The 16,855-nt window shown below is 37.1% G+C and overlaps 2 protein-coding genes across 3 annotated transcripts in view; both read right to left on the reverse strand.

Moving 5' to 3' along the window:
* Nucleotides 1-16,855, reverse strand: part of LOC134848893 (transmembrane protein 216-like) — a 354,893-nt gene that overhangs the window by 9,651 nt on the left and 328,387 nt on the right. The window lies entirely within an intron of this gene.
* Nucleotides 1,117-10,712, reverse strand: LOC134848899 (major vault protein-like). 2 transcript variants are annotated; one of them, XM_063866438.1, is made up of 10 exons: nt 10,478-10,712; nt 10,000-10,185; nt 9,385-9,537; nt 7,645-8,540; nt 7,215-7,418; nt 6,621-7,014; nt 6,120-6,331; nt 5,629-5,765; nt 4,442-4,648; nt 1,117-1,843 (listed from the first exon to the last, which is right to left on the reverse strand). In XM_063866438.1, the coding sequence occupies exons 2-10, from the start codon at nt 10,162-10,164 to the stop codon at nt 1,629-1,631; spliced, it is 2,583 nt and encodes an 860-aa protein (XP_063722508.1). In that variant the 5' UTR covers nt 10,165-10,185; nt 10,478-10,712; the 3' UTR covers nt 1,117-1,628. The 2 variants fall into 2 exon arrangements, with proteins under 2 accessions (XP_063722508.1, XP_063722507.1); XM_063866437.1 differs by having other exon boundaries at nt 10,000-10,218; nt 10,478-10,711.

Consider the following 16,855-nt stretch of genomic DNA (forward strand, 5'->3'; position numbering starts at 1 on the left):
CATTTTGCGTATTTTATGAAATTGAACAATTCTGCTTTTAAATACCGAAATTTATGGCAGTTTGATATTTTTGTTGACTTGTAATTTCCGATAATTACGGTTAATTTACGTATGAAATGAAATGTTGTCAATCAGCCAGCTACACGAAATCGATCTACCTCAGAACCGAAACGAGACTAACAGCAATCGAGCTACCATAACACAGTGATGAAAAAAACCAGACAAACACCAATTTGCAGTAAGCTATACTTGAAAGGAGTCAGTTTTGAAAGGTTTCAACTCTTCCAAATACTTGCTCAGTTATTTCAACGCGATCTTTTTTGGATGAAATACCTGTGAACTTTGAGCAAAAAATGCTTATAAATCACATTTTAACCTGAACAACAATTGAAAATATTTATTCATGCTTTTGATTTAAAAATCAATAGATGAAATGGGCAAATTTTAGAGGGGGGTAAGGAAGAAACAATGCAGTTTTGCAACCTGGCGCATCTCGAGGAGGAGTCCCGTGATGTCAGACACTATTCTGGCGACAGAGGCACAGATGTCTGTCATTTGGTGCATCAGGTAAAGAGTACGCCTATTAACAGCTACTCGCTTAGAAGATTCAATGCCGTGTTAATTGTTCAATTTATTGAGGCATCCGTACAAATTTGGATTGTGAAACAATACAGAAAATGAATTTTCCATGGGTTAAATTTTTTGTTTTAAATTTTCATTGGGCTCAAAAAAATTCACCGATAGTAATTGGCAAGATGTTTTTTTAAGACAAGTTTGACATTATTCATATCATATTTTGTATTATAGCGAGTACCGTTGAAACTGCAAAAGCACACAGGCGCTGGCTAGGAAAGCCATAGAAGTTGTACAAAGAATTGACACCAGAACAATTGTCCAGTTGATTTTGATCCCAAAAATCTCATGTTCTTGGTTAGTAGCCGTATTGGTTAGAAACTGCATGGTTTACTTGTGTTATCAACTTACTGGATTGCTGTGCTTTTCAAAACGAAAGTCGTTGGAAATCACGAAGACATGCAAAGTCCTATTATTATCATCTTGGTTTTAACTTAATGCACGCATTTGACATCTACTTGATAAAACTTGATCAAAGAAACATTGAAAAAAAAATCAGCTTAAATTTATGTATTTCTTTTTCAAATAGTGGATAGACATTAAATTATTCCTATACAATAGATGTGTTCTCGGCAACAAACTAGTTTTTGCACCAACAATGAAAATATGTTCGAGTAGTGAAGTAGCATGATTAGCCTTTTCAGGCTGGCTTTGCATGAAGTATCAATTGTTAACAGGATAGCACATCTAAAATTTTAGCAGCAGACCAAAGAAGGTCCGGTAATTCATAATACATTTTCGCTTCAAACATCCATGAAATAAAAACATCTCCGAAGAGTTTTCACACTACATATAAATTGCAATAGATTTCGTTAAAACTCTACCTGGAAAAATTTGTGCAATATTAATAGATCAATGATTGAGGCCAAACACTTAACAACTCTCAGAAGTTTCATATACTTGATAGAAATTTATAGTTTCCGTTTTGCGTTTCAACTTACTAATTTTTTTTTAGCATCCGATTCAATTTGCTATATATTTTTCATGGTCTCTATTCACTCTTCGTCGCCTGATTTGATCATAGGACCAATCAGGCCATTCGCAGTCGTGAACAGATTAATTGGCGAATTTCCGTCTGTAATGAGGGTGGATTTGATTCCCAGTCCTGCGAGGAGTTTCGCCTGGGTGGCTGGACCTGCATTTGCCATGTCTCTGATAGTCTCTCTGCCAATAGCCTCAACCATATTCTTGAACTTCTCTGTCTCGATTGCTAGAAAAATTTTAAAAATCATTGTGGCATCACGAAATTGGTCTAAAATATGTTGAAATACATCTCAATTCATTTTAAACTGATAGTAGAGTCGATTTGGTGGTGAGCATTATTGCGCTGCTAGAACGATACACTATGAATACCAGAGAAAACCATAGCTATAAGTCAAAGATGTAAATGTTTACACAGAAGCGAACCAGAGCTTCGCACCACTTGTGATGGAGAAAAATTATTACCACTACTTGCAGATGAACCGACAAACGTAAAATTAGAAAACTCAGAAAAAAATTTGAAAACAGCAAAAAAATCCCATATTTTAGAACCGAAGTAACTGCACCTTTACAAAACTTAAAAACAGATGCAAAACAATGCTTTGCATTACCTGCAATACATCACATAGATCGAATGACAACCTACGGAAATAAAGATAAAGCCGCGGCACTTTTTCTGAAAAAAAAAATCAAAAAATTGATCTTTCAAAAAACTTCCACCATTTGTCTTGGTTTCTCTTGAATAAAGATTATTTTCAGGAAATTTAGCAGAGTAGTAACACAATTGAAAGTCATTTAAGCTTGGAAACAAAACCTATAATACAGAATAATTCAAAAAGGTTTGAATAAAACTAAAACCCATGCTTTAAAAAGTCAGCCGATCAAAAAACCCGACCAGATCAAAAAAATTACATTTATCCAAACGGAAAATGAACCGCGACAACAACTAGAACTCAAAAGGCAAATCTGAAAAAAAACTTCGAATACGATACCAATACGTAGCATACAAAAAATTATTTAAAAAACAATTATTTCCTGAAACGGCCTCCATCTAATTACAACCCTAATGATAGTAGTTTTATTCAAAATTTCAAGAAATTGAGCATGTCAGCTATTGAGGATGAAAGTTAACATTCCTAATAAAATTGACCATTCTGCAAAGTAAGGTATTGAAGAGAAAAAAGTCAAGTATCCGATTGCAATACCCTTGCTTATCGCAAGGGTTAAAACTATTAAAAGGAACCTGGGAGCTTCGAAATTCTGACAAATACAGATTTTTGCACGAAGTTCGCTTCAACGCCATTAGCTGCAATGCTAACTAAGTCAAACACATTCCATATGAGTGGGGTGTGTAAATTAGACAAGAACGAAACTAGAAGATTGCAAAAGGTAAAAAGTTTAATGAAAAATCTAACTGAAAAGAAAACAACGCGGCGAGTTCAAATATTATAATTATAGGTATAAGACGTCAGTTGCTAATGAATAGGTTCAGACGATTCCAGTGTTGAAACGACGATCAAGTACCTCACGTCAGCGTTATGCCCTACATATCCCGTCGGGCGCCAATAAGATTAGACTTGAGATAAGACGAAATCTTCATTAACGATTTCAATGTCGCCGAAGTCAACAAGGCTACAACAACCACAACAAAATATTCAAAAATCATAATGAAAAGATAGCGATTTTCTAGAGACTCCGGCAAATAATTTCATTTTTCAATCAAAGAAGTTTTTGGTAGTCCGATCTTTTTGACCAGAATCCAACTTCTTCTGAGGCTGAAAAACTTTTGAAGAAAATTGTAACGAAAGTCAGATCAGCCGAATCGAAGTGCTCTATATTCTGTGGGAAAAAATTATGTTTCAAAGTTTCACTGTAAATCGCCTTAATTTTCGTGACAGTTCTTCTCGATAGAATTTGATTTTTTTTCTTCTGAATTTTTCTTTTTTACTGTAATTTAGTTCAGCTTCATATTATAATTTAATGAGCATGTATACTCTTAATTGTATGTGTGTGAACGCAAAAGTTTTTAAGCTGAGTAAACGCCTTGTGTTTCTCAGAAATTCAAAAAGAGCACTTGACTTGAAGCAAGCAATTCTTATATCAAACCATCCATTCATTCAATTAGCATTTCTAAAGTATCTAATTCGCCTAATTGCATTTCTAATTCGATTACTTTCTCCGTGTCTGAGTTAGATTTTTCAGTCTAATTTTGGCTGTTTTTCACCTATTAAAGCTTTCGTCTTTTTCACCACATCCATAAGAGCGAATCTGCTTCTTAGATTCTTGTTAACCGGTACATGTACAAATTAGCAGAGCTATGCAAGTTTTCAGTTTCATAGCAGCTAATTAGAATTGAATATATCTGCACGGGCCAACGAAATAAGACAAGCTAAACAGACATGACAAAAAAAACATGTATTTAGACGTCACTGTACAATGAAAAAACACATTTATGAGAAATTAGACGTAATTCAATTGTTGTTGTTACTGTTTACAGTCTGTAGTCAAGTTTCGATTAAGCTTTCATAAAAGCAAATCAGACTTTCACAAGTCACAGATCTATACTTTATGCATTAAAAAATGGATCTTATTATTCGGCTAAAGGTTATATAAACCATTGATAATACATATTTCGATTAGCAATGAGATGACATACTGTTTTTGTATATGTGAAATTGTGTACTAGGCATTAATTTTCGGTCCCCCCTTAGCTTTTAACCAAAAATGCTAGCTTTGCAATAAAAATTTGAACGTCTAAACTCCGTTTTGTAAGAGACGTCTAATTTGCTTGTCGTCTAATTTCCCGCCCCCTCCCATCAGGACTTACTTGCTAGATCCTTGGACTTATTAATCTCCAGTTCATTCTGTGCCCTGACGTAGTCTAGCTCGGCCACTCGTGCCTCCTTCAGTCTCGTCAGTTCCGAGTTGGCCTCTATGTTGGTGGCCTCCGCCTTCAACTTCGCCTGCTCAACTGCCGCCTCGCCCTCAATCCTGTTCGCCTCTGCCCTACTCTGAGCCTCCGCTTTGGCCTGACCTATATTCAAATACTCATACATATAACATGCAAAAAGCATGAGACTAATTTTTTATTTTTCAATCAGTCAAATGCAAAAAATTGGACGCAGAGTTGAAACAAACAAGAATTTATAAATTTGAAATTTTGTAAAAATAGCTTCAGTCAGTAGTCAATTTCTTAGTAATCAAAAATAAGTATGGCTTACTCACAGGGGCGGATTTAGGGTCCTCCCCTCAGGGATTCGACACCCGGCCGACCCAAAGGGTCCCCCTTTGGTACTTTTCAAGAAATCCATTTTTGGCTGACCGACCCTAAAATTTTTCTTAAGGCGCTTTTGGCGCCAATATATACTAATTTTGAGGGGAAAAAATGCGATTTTTTGGTCAACATTTTCCAAAAAGTGCCTAACGTCATTTTAGGACTGTTTTTTTTTCAAAATTTTGCCTGCGGCGCAGAAAATTGGGCAAAACAGGGACTAAACAGTGCTTAGGGAGAGCTCAAAAAATCAATTCAGTCGACCTAAAAAAAAGGTCGACAAAATTTTCGAAAATTTTTTGAAAATCCGCCCCTCTTAAGAAAATCCTAGATCCGCCCCTGCTTACTCACTTTCATTTAAGAAAAATCAACGTGAGCTTTCACACAGTCTCAGAAAAAAGTACAAACCATGTCATATCACAACATATACCACTGGATCTCATATTACTAGATCTACCTACAATCAAATTCCAATAAGGCGTTCGTTTCTGCTATACGGCCCAAAATTAACCTATTTATTAATTTGAAAGCTAGACTTTAATGATCGAATCTGCTCGGTTTAAATTAGTTGCAGCAAAAGTAAGACTAAAATTGCATTAAAATCAGAAGCTCAATTATCTCAATCACAAACAGAACCTCAAACAGAGCCAAAGTAAGAGTAAAATTGCATTAAAAACAGAACCTCAATTAACAATATGGTAGCATTCGGTATATGACAGAGATCTAAGATGCGAGTAAGGTACCTGTGCTCTCGACAGCAGCCGAGCTGGCCTGCAGTTCCAGCAGTTGACACCTGGACTTCTCAGCCTCTGCCTCGTCCACCAGCTTCTGTCGCTCCAGTCGACCTTGAGCCTCCTGCTCCAGACGCTCTGCTTCTTGTCTACGAACAAAACAAGTCTTGTCTTACACTGGTATTGTTTCAAGGACCAATTAAATTAGTTTGTCCTATAAAATCAGCAGCTGTATATTCAATAAAATCGGATACTTGCATACATTCAACCATTGGCAACTGGAAATGGGTGGATAGATTGAGGATTCGAATTCATTTCACAGAAAAATTTAACTCACTTCACCGAAAAGTTACCGATCCAAAACAGATATCATTTCCTAAACGCGTCTACTACTGTGATTTCATTAGTTTTGCAAATTCTTCTTTCATGTTGTCAACTAGTATTTATAAAACAACGGGATTTTCGGCTTTTTATTCCATTTACAAGATTTTTGATTACACTACCTAGCAGTTGCCTCTTGTGAGTTGGTGGTGATCTCGATGGCCAGCTGGACACTCTTCTGGAGAGCATCCCTCGTCCTCTGGTCAACTGGCTCCACACTCTGGATGTCGATGCTTGTGATGCAAAGACAGTTCTGGGGGAAAGAGAACGACTGCCTCACTTTGCCATGCTCGTCCATTCCAAACACAGACGAGCGGATGATCTTGGCCGAGTTCTAAACAATAACACACAACTAACTATCTATAAAATTTTAAATTTTGGTTTCCAATTGTTCATGCTAGCATGATCAATGATATAACAGAACCTATGAGCAAAGGCGAAGTGCATAAGGCTTCCGAGGCAGAAAAAACGAGACCCATTTTGATAAGTAATCATCGCTAGAGTGTGAGAAAACATTTCGACCTTCAATATTTTGCCAGTGAGCAGAGACCACATAAGAATTCAACCACAAAAGAAAGAAAATATATGAGCATGACAAATCATCAAAAAAACGAGTTACTGACCTTGTGGAAATCATCGAACGGTACACTAGCTACTGCTCCTCTCACTCGGGAAGCCACTGCCTTGCAGCAATCTCCTACGAAATCCGGAACCGAGAAGATCTTAGCCGCCTGCTCCAAACTTTTCTCCTTTACATCGAAGTGCCAGTTGTACGACAGCTGCAGCGACAAACGTGCGTGATCGGAAGTTTCGACCACGATTATATCTGTCATGAAATCGGGACCCATGAGGAGGCAGAGACTTTTGATCACGTTGGGTCGCTTCGGCTTGCCACCCGAGATACTAAGCTGGGTGAACTGTTCGTCAGGTCCGAGCATGACCAAGTCGGGTCCGAAGACGACTCGTGCTTTCTTCAGTTTGTAGTCATAGATTTGACTCGCAGCATTGTGTGGTACTCTGAAAGGTAACAGCTTAAATATAAACAATATTGCCTCAGATATATAATCACGGTTCTTTTGCGTAATCTTTGTTGTCTTTTCAAAAACGTCACACAAAGCTTAACTTTTTTAAACTGATTCACATTTATTGCTTGCTTTTGTTTCAAGATAAATTTAAGCGCCAGACCAAACACTAAAATTGCCACTAAGCTTACTGACCTGTATGTGACTACTTTAGTTCTATCTCTTGGTTTGGCAGAGTCCGATTTCTGGCTTCTGTCACCCCTGTCAGCCAAAGGGTCTTTGGACTGCGAAAGAAGACTCTCCACCGCTCCTGACATATCCTTCTGCCAAAGTTCCTCATCTTGTGTGATCATGTACGTCTGGCCAATTACTGCTCGCACTTTTCCTGACTTAATGTCGCTAAAATATAAAAGTCACATTCAATTTAGATATTCCAAAATGATTTTGAAATTTGTTATATTTGGCGTTGACGCTCTTATGTGTCTGTGGTCTTTTTTAAATCATGCTCAATTTTTCATGCACAAAGGAAAACTTTCTGCTGGTTTAGGCTCTCAATTTGCCACAAAAGACGAACAATTTCTTGCTATTCTAGTATATTTCAAAGAAAGTTATAAGAGTTGTGTACCGAACGTAGATTCCTTCATTCTCATCCAAAGGAATTGCCTTTCGCCTCGTTACTACTTCAACTTCAACTCGCGGCACGTAGTCACAAGGACCTCTGATCATCCACAAATCTCCAGGAGCTCTCGGATTCCCAGCATCGTCATTGAATCCTACGCTAGCTTTCAAAATCAGACCATCGTCCTCTCCCAGCACATAGACATCCTGGATCCCGTTTTGAAGGTACTCTCCTGGTTGCAAGAAGAAAGAAATCTCTCCTTTGATCAATTTCTTCTGACCAAGTTGTGGCTTTCCTTTAGCGTCACAAGGATCCATCACAACACAATACTGTCTATTATTCAATGTAGTGATGTTAATGATTCCCAAAACCTCCTCATTCACATCAGGAATATGCGTTTCTGCGTCTTGGAAGGTAACAAGCCATTCCTCGCCTGACTTTCTGGTCTTGCCGTAGACATCTTTGAATGTCATTTTGGCCTGGAGATGAAGCGCTTTCTTCTCGGTCAAAACTACAGCATCTACAACATCGATGACCTCTTCGTATGCGCCAGGAAGATAAGCACCTCGCGATGTCACAAGCCATTCTTGGCCTACAACTCGGGGGTTTCCATTTCGGTCGAAAGTTTCTTTTCGTGCTCTGAGCTTGATAGCTTGGTTAGGCTTGATCACAGTGCTTCGGATCGTCTCATCAACAGCAACCTCTTTTCTCGGGATGTAAGTTCCTGGACCCTCAAAAAGCCACTCATCACCAGCAACTCGTTTAGTTCCGTCAGCGTCTTCGAAATCCAAAATAGACCGAAGTCTTAATGCAGTATTTGCTGTTACAATTTTGAGAGGAGTAACCGCTTGCTTTAGAACTTCTCCTGGATACAGCGGGAAAGGCTCTCGTGAAAGTCTGACCTGAAGAAAAGGAAAATAAAAATCAAACCTTGTCAACTCAAAACGACCTCTACGGCTGTTAAATCTTCTGCATAGCTAAATTCTTGCCAGAATTCAAACAAAATGTTTTCATTGTCAATATGGTAAACTTTGTCAAGCAGAATAGCTTTCGAAGAATGCCTTGAAAAAAAAGGTTTCGAAGTATGCCTTGCAAAAAGAGCTTTCGCAGTATGCCTTGAAAAAAAGAGCTTCCGGAGTATGTCTTAAAAATAGACACTTGAATTATGAAACCGAAATTTTTGTAAATACAGACTCATTCGATCAGTGAAAAAAGCGTTTGAGGTAAATTTTAAATAAGTCTTCAAATAAGTAAATATTGATTTCTGAAGTAAAAATGAGTAATCACCGATTCAAAAGGAAATTTCGAACAGTTTGGCAAGAACTACCATAAAAAAGGTTCCATGACAAACTACCCGATTCCAATTTACCCGATGCCACTTTACCCTATATTCTAAACTACCCTATGCCAATTTAGCCTAGGTTCTATAAATAGTTCAATTGGTCAGAGATAACTGAGCTGACTATCTCAATTTAAGGTCGCCGGTGGGCCCGCTACGCGATAACCGGCTCTTATTTTTGTTATAGAGTCTTACCGTCTGTAGGCAAGCTCGCAACACGTTAAATCGACTGCGGCTATCATTATTTTGCTGCTATCATTTCGTCTTAATTTAGGCGAAGGGTAAATTGGCGTTGGGTAGATTGGCATAGGGTAAATTCGTATAAAGGGTAGAATGGCAAAGGGTAAAATTTAATAGGGTAAATTGGAATAGAATAAGTTGTCCCGCAACCTAAAAAAAATACTAACCTCCAGGTCAGCATGCCACAATTTGACCTGGCCTGAGGGGTCAAACTGCACTTCTCCTTCGGCATTGGTCACAATGGGGTTCTCCACCACACAGTAGTGCCTCGGAGGAACAACGATCATCTTGCTCGTACCAGACACCACTCGCTCATTATCCTGTCAGTCACAAAAATCATAATTTCAAAACCAATAAATTTTTCAGTGAGAATAGAAATTGATAATTCTATGAGAAATCATGAAAGAGCTTACAAAGAGCAGCAAAACCAAAAATGGATAAAATAAAACAGTTTTCATTTAAGCTGTCACTGCTTGCGGGTCAAATTGGTAGAAACGTCTAGATAAAAAACACTGCTTCCTTATAGGCAGGTATCAAGTGAAATGAAATAAAGTTTATAAAATCCCGCACTATTAAACCAGTAAGACTTTTTATTGTCACTTTTTTTTGTTACATATCATGCTTGGATATAAATTAGAAGGACCAAAATGAGAAAATTTTCAAAGCCTCGTGAATCCTTAAACTGGAAAACGATCCCGCGTAGAATGTATTCACGGAACAAATTGATTTTTGAGAAATTCTAAGCATTGAACTTAAGGATTCGTGATCGCAAAAGTCCTCACCTGTCGAATGTATGTCTGGGGTCCGACCTCAACCCGGGTTACGTTTCTGTTCTGGTCCAAAACATGGATGAAGAAATAGGGCGGGATCCTGAAGATAGTCTCGTCTGCATTTCCAGGCATGGTCGAAGCTGAACTTTTAGTTTTCTGTTTTCTTTCACTGGACATACAATTCGTATATTAAAATGGCTAAACAAGTCAACCAAATCTGCACTTTACGATCTAAAATATGAAGTTTGGATGTCAAGAAACCAAATTTTGTTGTTTTGCAAGTTTAAGCAATCAGAGCAAATTTTATTTTAGTAATAACTCAAACAATTCAATACAATATTATTTGTTATTAGCAATCAAAACTTCCGATTTGATTTTCCGAATTCTTTTCAATAAGCAAACTTTCAGATACATACAATTATCAACGCTACGTCGTCCGAGCACGAAAAAGCCAAAAATGAAAACAGCAAAAGCTAAGAAAAAAACTTACCTATATCTAGCCGATAAAACTAGTTGTTACGCGAATGTCAATTAATTTTAAGCAAATACTACGCTCTACTGCAAAGCAAATGTTCAGTCAGAAAACTGAACACAAAATAAACACCTCCAACTGAGTTCGAGCGGCATTGAATGGTACACTTTATATAAACTATCTCGTCATATTTGCGTCACAAACAGAAAAATTCGGCTATAAATATTCCAGCTCTGAGAAGCCAACTGCTTCTATTGAATGAGATTTGCGAAGGTGTATTAAACAAAACGCTTCAGCTTAAAAGACACGTGTAGATTCAATGACCGCTTGGTTAAACATTTAATTTTCAAACTGAGAAAAAGGGCTAGAGTTTGAAATAGATCCAGGCAGTTTTTCTTTAATTTAAAATATTTGGACGAATACGGAAAAAAAAGATCCTTTGAGGGTGCCGCTAAAACATCTGACCACATCAAAAAAAAATTAGAAATTAAGTTTTTTGCTTTTAAAAATAAAAATTTGCTTTTAAAATTTAAAATTATTTTGAATACTTTCATTACAAAGGAAGCGCTAAATTACGCTTCCACAATTAGTTTCCTGTAAGTAAAATCAAAATTTCTTAGCATAACTGCCAATTTTTATTTTAAAAAAACGCTACTCGATCGCATGGAAGATTTTCGAAATTACGACTGGAAGGTCTTTTATGTGATATATCAATCAACCCATTCCGATGATTATTTGTGGTACCTAAATTTGTGTGGAAAAAACACACCCGAAAACAAAGTTCCTTGCCATTTTCGATGGTCGGATCAAAAAATAACTGTTTGTAAAAAATCACCTCGAAAAACGCGTTATCGAGTATATAGAATTAATTACTATAATTTTGGATCAAAAAATCAATGGTATACAATAAAAATGTTATTCCTAAGACAAAATTAGATTTTTGCGCCTCACTCTAAAAAACATACCCAAGAAACAGTTGAAAATGTGTCCATGAACTCAAGTTAAACAGAAAAAAAAACTATTTTTTTTTAATTTCGAGATTTTTATCACACTTGATTTTACGAAAAATTGATGATCAACAACTTTATTATAAAATGAGCCCAAGTAAAAAAAATGGATCAAAATAAATTTTATTTTAATCCGCTGGGAAATCCAAAAAAAATCAACTTTCGAACCTTTAAGTCATTAACGTTTTTCGCGCCATTTCCGCTTTCCTAATTGTAGAACGTAAGTTGCCTTCTTTTTAACAATTGAATTAGAATTGAAATGAAAAAGAAATTAAAAGTCAAATCGCAACGTTCAAATTTGGCGTGGTCAGATAGAACTTTTTCCTGAAAAACTAACAAAATATCATCAAAACCATTTTATAAGTGAAAAAAATCACTGCATTCTTTAAGAAAAAATTAATGCCCAAAAATAGAAAGTTTTGGCACTAAATGCACTTCAGTCAGAGAGCATTGATTGAACAGTAGATCCTATTCTTTTCGCATGACCCATTCCATTCTGCAAGGGTAGATTTGCTTTCAAGGATAGACTCTCAGTGGGTATTTACTTTGTCCTTCGTCTAAATTCTCCGTAGTCATTTTTGTTCTCTATCAGTTTTGACAATGTTGTATAAAATTTTGATTTGGGAAAAACTTATTCTTTCTTTCTTTCTGCAGTGTGAATAACGGGAACCAGGTCCGATGTTAGTGGCAGCAGTCCTGGCCGCACTTAAAAATAGGCCGATAACCAGGAGTTTCTTAAAACACCACCTGTTTTTTCTAACCAGAACTCATCAGTTAATTAAGAACGATAGAATACGAAAGAAGAACACCACCGACAACCCTTTTTAAGCTGGCGAAAGCAACGCAAGCAGTAGCAATGCAAGCTGGTCAAAAGAAAACGAGAGAGAAACATGTATCGCAAAAAAAAGGTCAAACCGAGACGCGAACCGCAGACCCAAGGCACGCACGTTACCGCTAGACCGAGAGAGAAGGAGTTCTATCAGTCAAACTCAATTTCTTACAGATTTGTTAGAAAAATTGTTTACGGGAAAGACTCTAGTTCCCGATTACTGGTGAAAAACAAAGAAAGACTTTTTTGCATAGCAGATCTTATTTTTCGACATAAAACTAGGTCATTACACCCCACGCACTCTTATTTACTATCACATTCCGCACACTCCAAATTCTATCAAAACCGAGTCAAAAAGAAAAGGACACGTTGGTAGAAACGTCGCAGAAAAGTATGCGAGAAAAGAGACAAAAAGCTTTGTCATTGGGTAAAAATACTTTTGAATCAATATCAACTCTCAATGTTTAAAAAAATCAATACAAGCGTCTCAAAAAAGTATGTACCAAATTTTAACACAGAGGCGAAATTGCAGTTCGCATACAAAAGCAAAAATATCACCGATAACGCTAATGGGAAAACTGAAAGAGTAAAACTTTGAATAGTTTCTGAAGTGACACACGCCAATTATGAGTCTACATATATGTTAAATGACGCAAGCCAATTATGCGCATTAGCAGTACCAGTCAGTTTGAAGAAAAAAACCAACTAACATGCCTCAATTTATAGAGCGGACGCACTTTAATTAGTATACGAAAAAGTTAATTAGTATACCTCGACGCTACAGATCCATGATATTTTGAAGCTAAAGTGCTATTCGTAATATAATAACCTGTGTTAATATCCTTAGCATGGGCTGTATTTAATAGCTGGTTATTGATCAAAATGAACACTTTCAAAATGAACGCATTTTGTCGCAACGATTGCATCGCAATAATATTAGCTAGGCTGGAAAAAAAAAGAGAGTTCATTCTATAACACAAGCTTTTCTTGAGTAAAAAATGGGTTAGAAAACAGTAAGCAAAAAGAGTTACGCCAATATAAAATTTGAAAAGGATTTAGACGCAAATTTGAATTTCTTCAAATAATCATTTCTTATGCCGCTGAAAAATCTTTTTCAAGTTGCACCAATACAAATCTTTGAAAAACATGCAGTATTCGTAGATAATTTCGGTCAAAGACAACTACTCTGGAAAATTAACCGAACAAATCAGTGGGCGCAAAATATCGGCCCCAAAATCCTCCCTTTCTCTTTCCTTAACAACTCATGAGAAATTAAACTCAGCGCTGGAAGTGCCTGCAATTAACACTTTTTAAACGCCTTTTTCAAATACTAAAGTCATTTTTAGGGTTTAAATTTTTTCAGTTTAAATAACGCCTCTTTTTGACCGTTTGGCAATATAATGCACGGTCTATTAGCAAGAAAGTTATTCGACATCGTTCAGTACACTTCGATAGTGTAAAAAAAAGGATAGTGAGAACATTTTCTCTCCACTATCCGTAGCTTTGTCTGAATAGCAGAAAATGATCAATTGAGCAACCCCCAAAATCTACGAAATAAAAACTAAAAAATTACTTTTAAGCCCCGGTAACTTGCTTTCCTCGAGGCAATGTTCGCCCAAACAAAAATTCGCAAAAAAAAACTTTTAAAAAATTTTCCGATTTTTTAAAACTTCATCTCGACATTCACATAAAATAAATTTCAATTAGTCAATTGATTGCATACTATGAACACATCAACCATCTGCTTGCCTTTGATAACGTATTCTGTAGTGTTTACTCAATTTTGCTGGGTGCGAGATAGCTCAATTTATTATTGCGGGGGGCATCACAAAAAAATTTAAAAAATTGTCCCAGTGTCGAGAAAAACATTTGAAATTTAGTCTTATTTCGAGCAAGTAACGTTCGTTATATGGAAATTTATCTTTTTTTCCAACTTCTAGGATAAAAAATCTTAATTTTACTAAGGAGAAAACTAACTTTGGATGTTTCATATACCGCTTGTTTGGCAAAAAAAAAACGCTTTCTAAAAATTGTACAAATTTTTTTTTTAATTTCGAATCCCACTACGCACTAAAAACGACTTTTTTTTCTGTATTTTTAATGAATATGGCCGAAACATTCTGTGCTACTTGCTATCCTAGTTAGGCTTTATGACTTCCTAAAATCACTGGTTAAACTATACAAGGGATTTCATTTGAAGTGAACGAAACATGTGCACAAATGTGAACGAAACATGTGATAAAAAATGTTTTTAATGAATTGATTGTTTGTTGGTTTTCGTCGTCGACCCAGAAAAAGAATTCAAATTTGCTAGCCTACAACCTGCAGACTGTGTAGATTGATATCAAAAACATGGGACATAATTATCTAGTTATTACAGCATGTTCAATTTACAAAAGGACAAAATTTGAGATAAAATTTGACGATATGATTAATAAATGGGAACATATTTCTGCAAGACATAGAAACCAGAAATAGAACGAAAACGAAAGCCTTTAGGCAATCAATAAATAACGAGATTGGTAACTTTGTAAGAAGAATCGACAGAAACAACATAGAACGCAAAATAGCGGGTTTTGTTAAACATTACACCCTATTGCAAAAGGGAGCATTAGCTGCTAAGTAAAAAAAAAATAGAATAATATTCACCATTGATACAGTCCATTAGAGGAGGACGAACGAAGTTCTTTATTAGGTAAAGGAGGGCTTTAAGAAAACGTGTTCACAGCTAGGGAACATCAATTTAGCCAAAAAATTCTAGAAATTTGGGCAGAACAACTTCAGTTGGTTAGCATGTACAGCGTTAGAGCATCTCTGATATTTGATGTGTGGATATTAAATATTGCACTCGCTTTCGAAACGCTCATTCCACATGAATGAACGGCAGTTAGAGCACACTTCAAATTGGGGTAATATTGCATGTCCATTTCACTGAGATAAACATTGTTCACTTTTTCTGGCAAAATAGGAGTATGTGATCTGTCATTTGATTGTCCGAGTAAATCATTGTTCAAACTCTCTCGCGACAGGTAATCTTCGAGATGATTGGCTAGAGAATGCCTCACAAACCTGTCTGATAAGTTTTGGCTCTTGTCCATTAATGGAAACACAGTTGTTCCTTCGGAGCTTTTGGGAACAGGTTTCGCTTCCTCGACGTACCTCAGTTCTGAAATCATTTGTTTTCCTCTGAGAGTCAGCAAGTCGCCAATAGTATCCGAACAATCATTTTCTGAATCTATCATTCTAAACGCAATGTCCTTTCCGTATGCTTTGATCTTGTTCAGGTGGTTTCGAATGGTTGATCGCGGAACTCCGTATGTCAACGAAGCCCGCCTCGTTCCCATTTTGCCATCGCAAACGTCTCGCAGTGCTTGCTGAAGGTCGCCCGATGAATAAGTTCGTTTATTGGCTGCGTTTCCATCTTCCAGCCCAGCGCCTCCGGTTAATTTTTCATCGTCACTGTCAGTTTTTGTTACATCCAAGACTGCATTATTTTCAGTTTTGACGCCAGATGAAGTTGAAGCATCTAGTATTTGGGACTCCTCTGTTTCCATAGGCATCTCTTGATGGACAACATTAGAGCCCATTACTTGATCTAATGTATGATTCCCGTTCTGCAAGGCCAGGGCGGCATCGAAGAAGTCGGTTACCATATTTTTAGACAGATTCTTTGGCATATCCGATAAACCCGGCATTGAGTAAAAAGGAAACATCATTGCGAAGTCATTGAAAGCGTTTGCAGATTGTATTTGCTGCTGTTGATGTTGCTGTTGCATTCCCATTTCGAGAAGCGACGCCGCCAACGCCTCAGTTAGCATCGGAAACGACAACAACGCTGCAGTCGCAGCATCTGAGTTCGGAGGAATAGATCCGAATGGGTTATGATGCACCTGCTGCGAAAATGCATTCGACACGCTAGTTGTATCCAAAGAGCTAGAGCATGCCGAGGTCTGTAAACTTTTAACTGCATCTTCGAGAGCATTCGAAGAGAAGAGTCCCGAAGAAACAGCCGGGAGGTCAAATTGAGTCGAAGATGCCCGTTCATCTATATGCGTCAAAGAAGTCGATCTTTGCGTTTTAACATCTTTCAGATAGCTCATATGATTTGCCATTTCTCTTTCTGCTATCAGTTCTTTATTCAAACAGAACATGCACTGGTCCGTGTCCTGATCTGGATCAAAGTCTATCGGATCTAGACTTTCTTCGGGGTTCAAGTTTCCAAGCTCGAGTTCGCTACTGGTCGCGTTTGAAATACTTGCGCATGTTCTTAAGATCTCATTGAAAACTTGAGTGACTTTTGATTTCAGACCTAAATATTGCTCGACCTCTTTGGCCTGCATGTTTTCAGTTACATCAGGATCCTCTTCATTATTTAGACAATTCTGCTGAAATCGACCTTCCATGATTCCCAAGGTCATCTTTTTGTGTCTTCGGACTTCCCCTACATACTCACGGAATTGCCGTTCGAATATAGTATCAAGAGCTAAACAGTTCAGCGCATTTTTCTTCTGCTTATCCAGTAGCTTTCGTGCCTGAATTTTTTCGTTCTGACATTGCAAT

Source organism: Symsagittifera roscoffensis, chromosome 6 (assembly GCF_963678635.1).
Source record: "Symsagittifera roscoffensis chromosome 6, txSymRosc1.1, whole genome shotgun sequence".
In the NCBI taxonomy this organism is placed as follows: Eukaryota; Metazoa; Xenacoelomorpha; order Acoela; family Convolutidae; genus Symsagittifera; species Symsagittifera roscoffensis.

Excerpts from the sequence above, each read along its gene's own strand:
- LOC134848899 (XM_063866438.1), bottom strand. The coding sequence starts at position 10,164 with ATGTCCAGTGAAAGAAAACAGAAAACTAAAAGTTCAGCTTCGACCATG. Across the intron at positions 7,015-7,214 it reads ACTAAAGTAGTCACATACAG|AGTACCACACAATGCTGCGA; the intron begins GTCAGTAAGCTT and ends GTTACCTTTCAG. Across the intron at positions 1,844-4,441 it reads TAAGTCCAAGGATCTAGCAA|CAATCGAGACAGAGAAGTTC; the intron begins GTAAGTCCTGAT and ends AAATTTTTCTAG.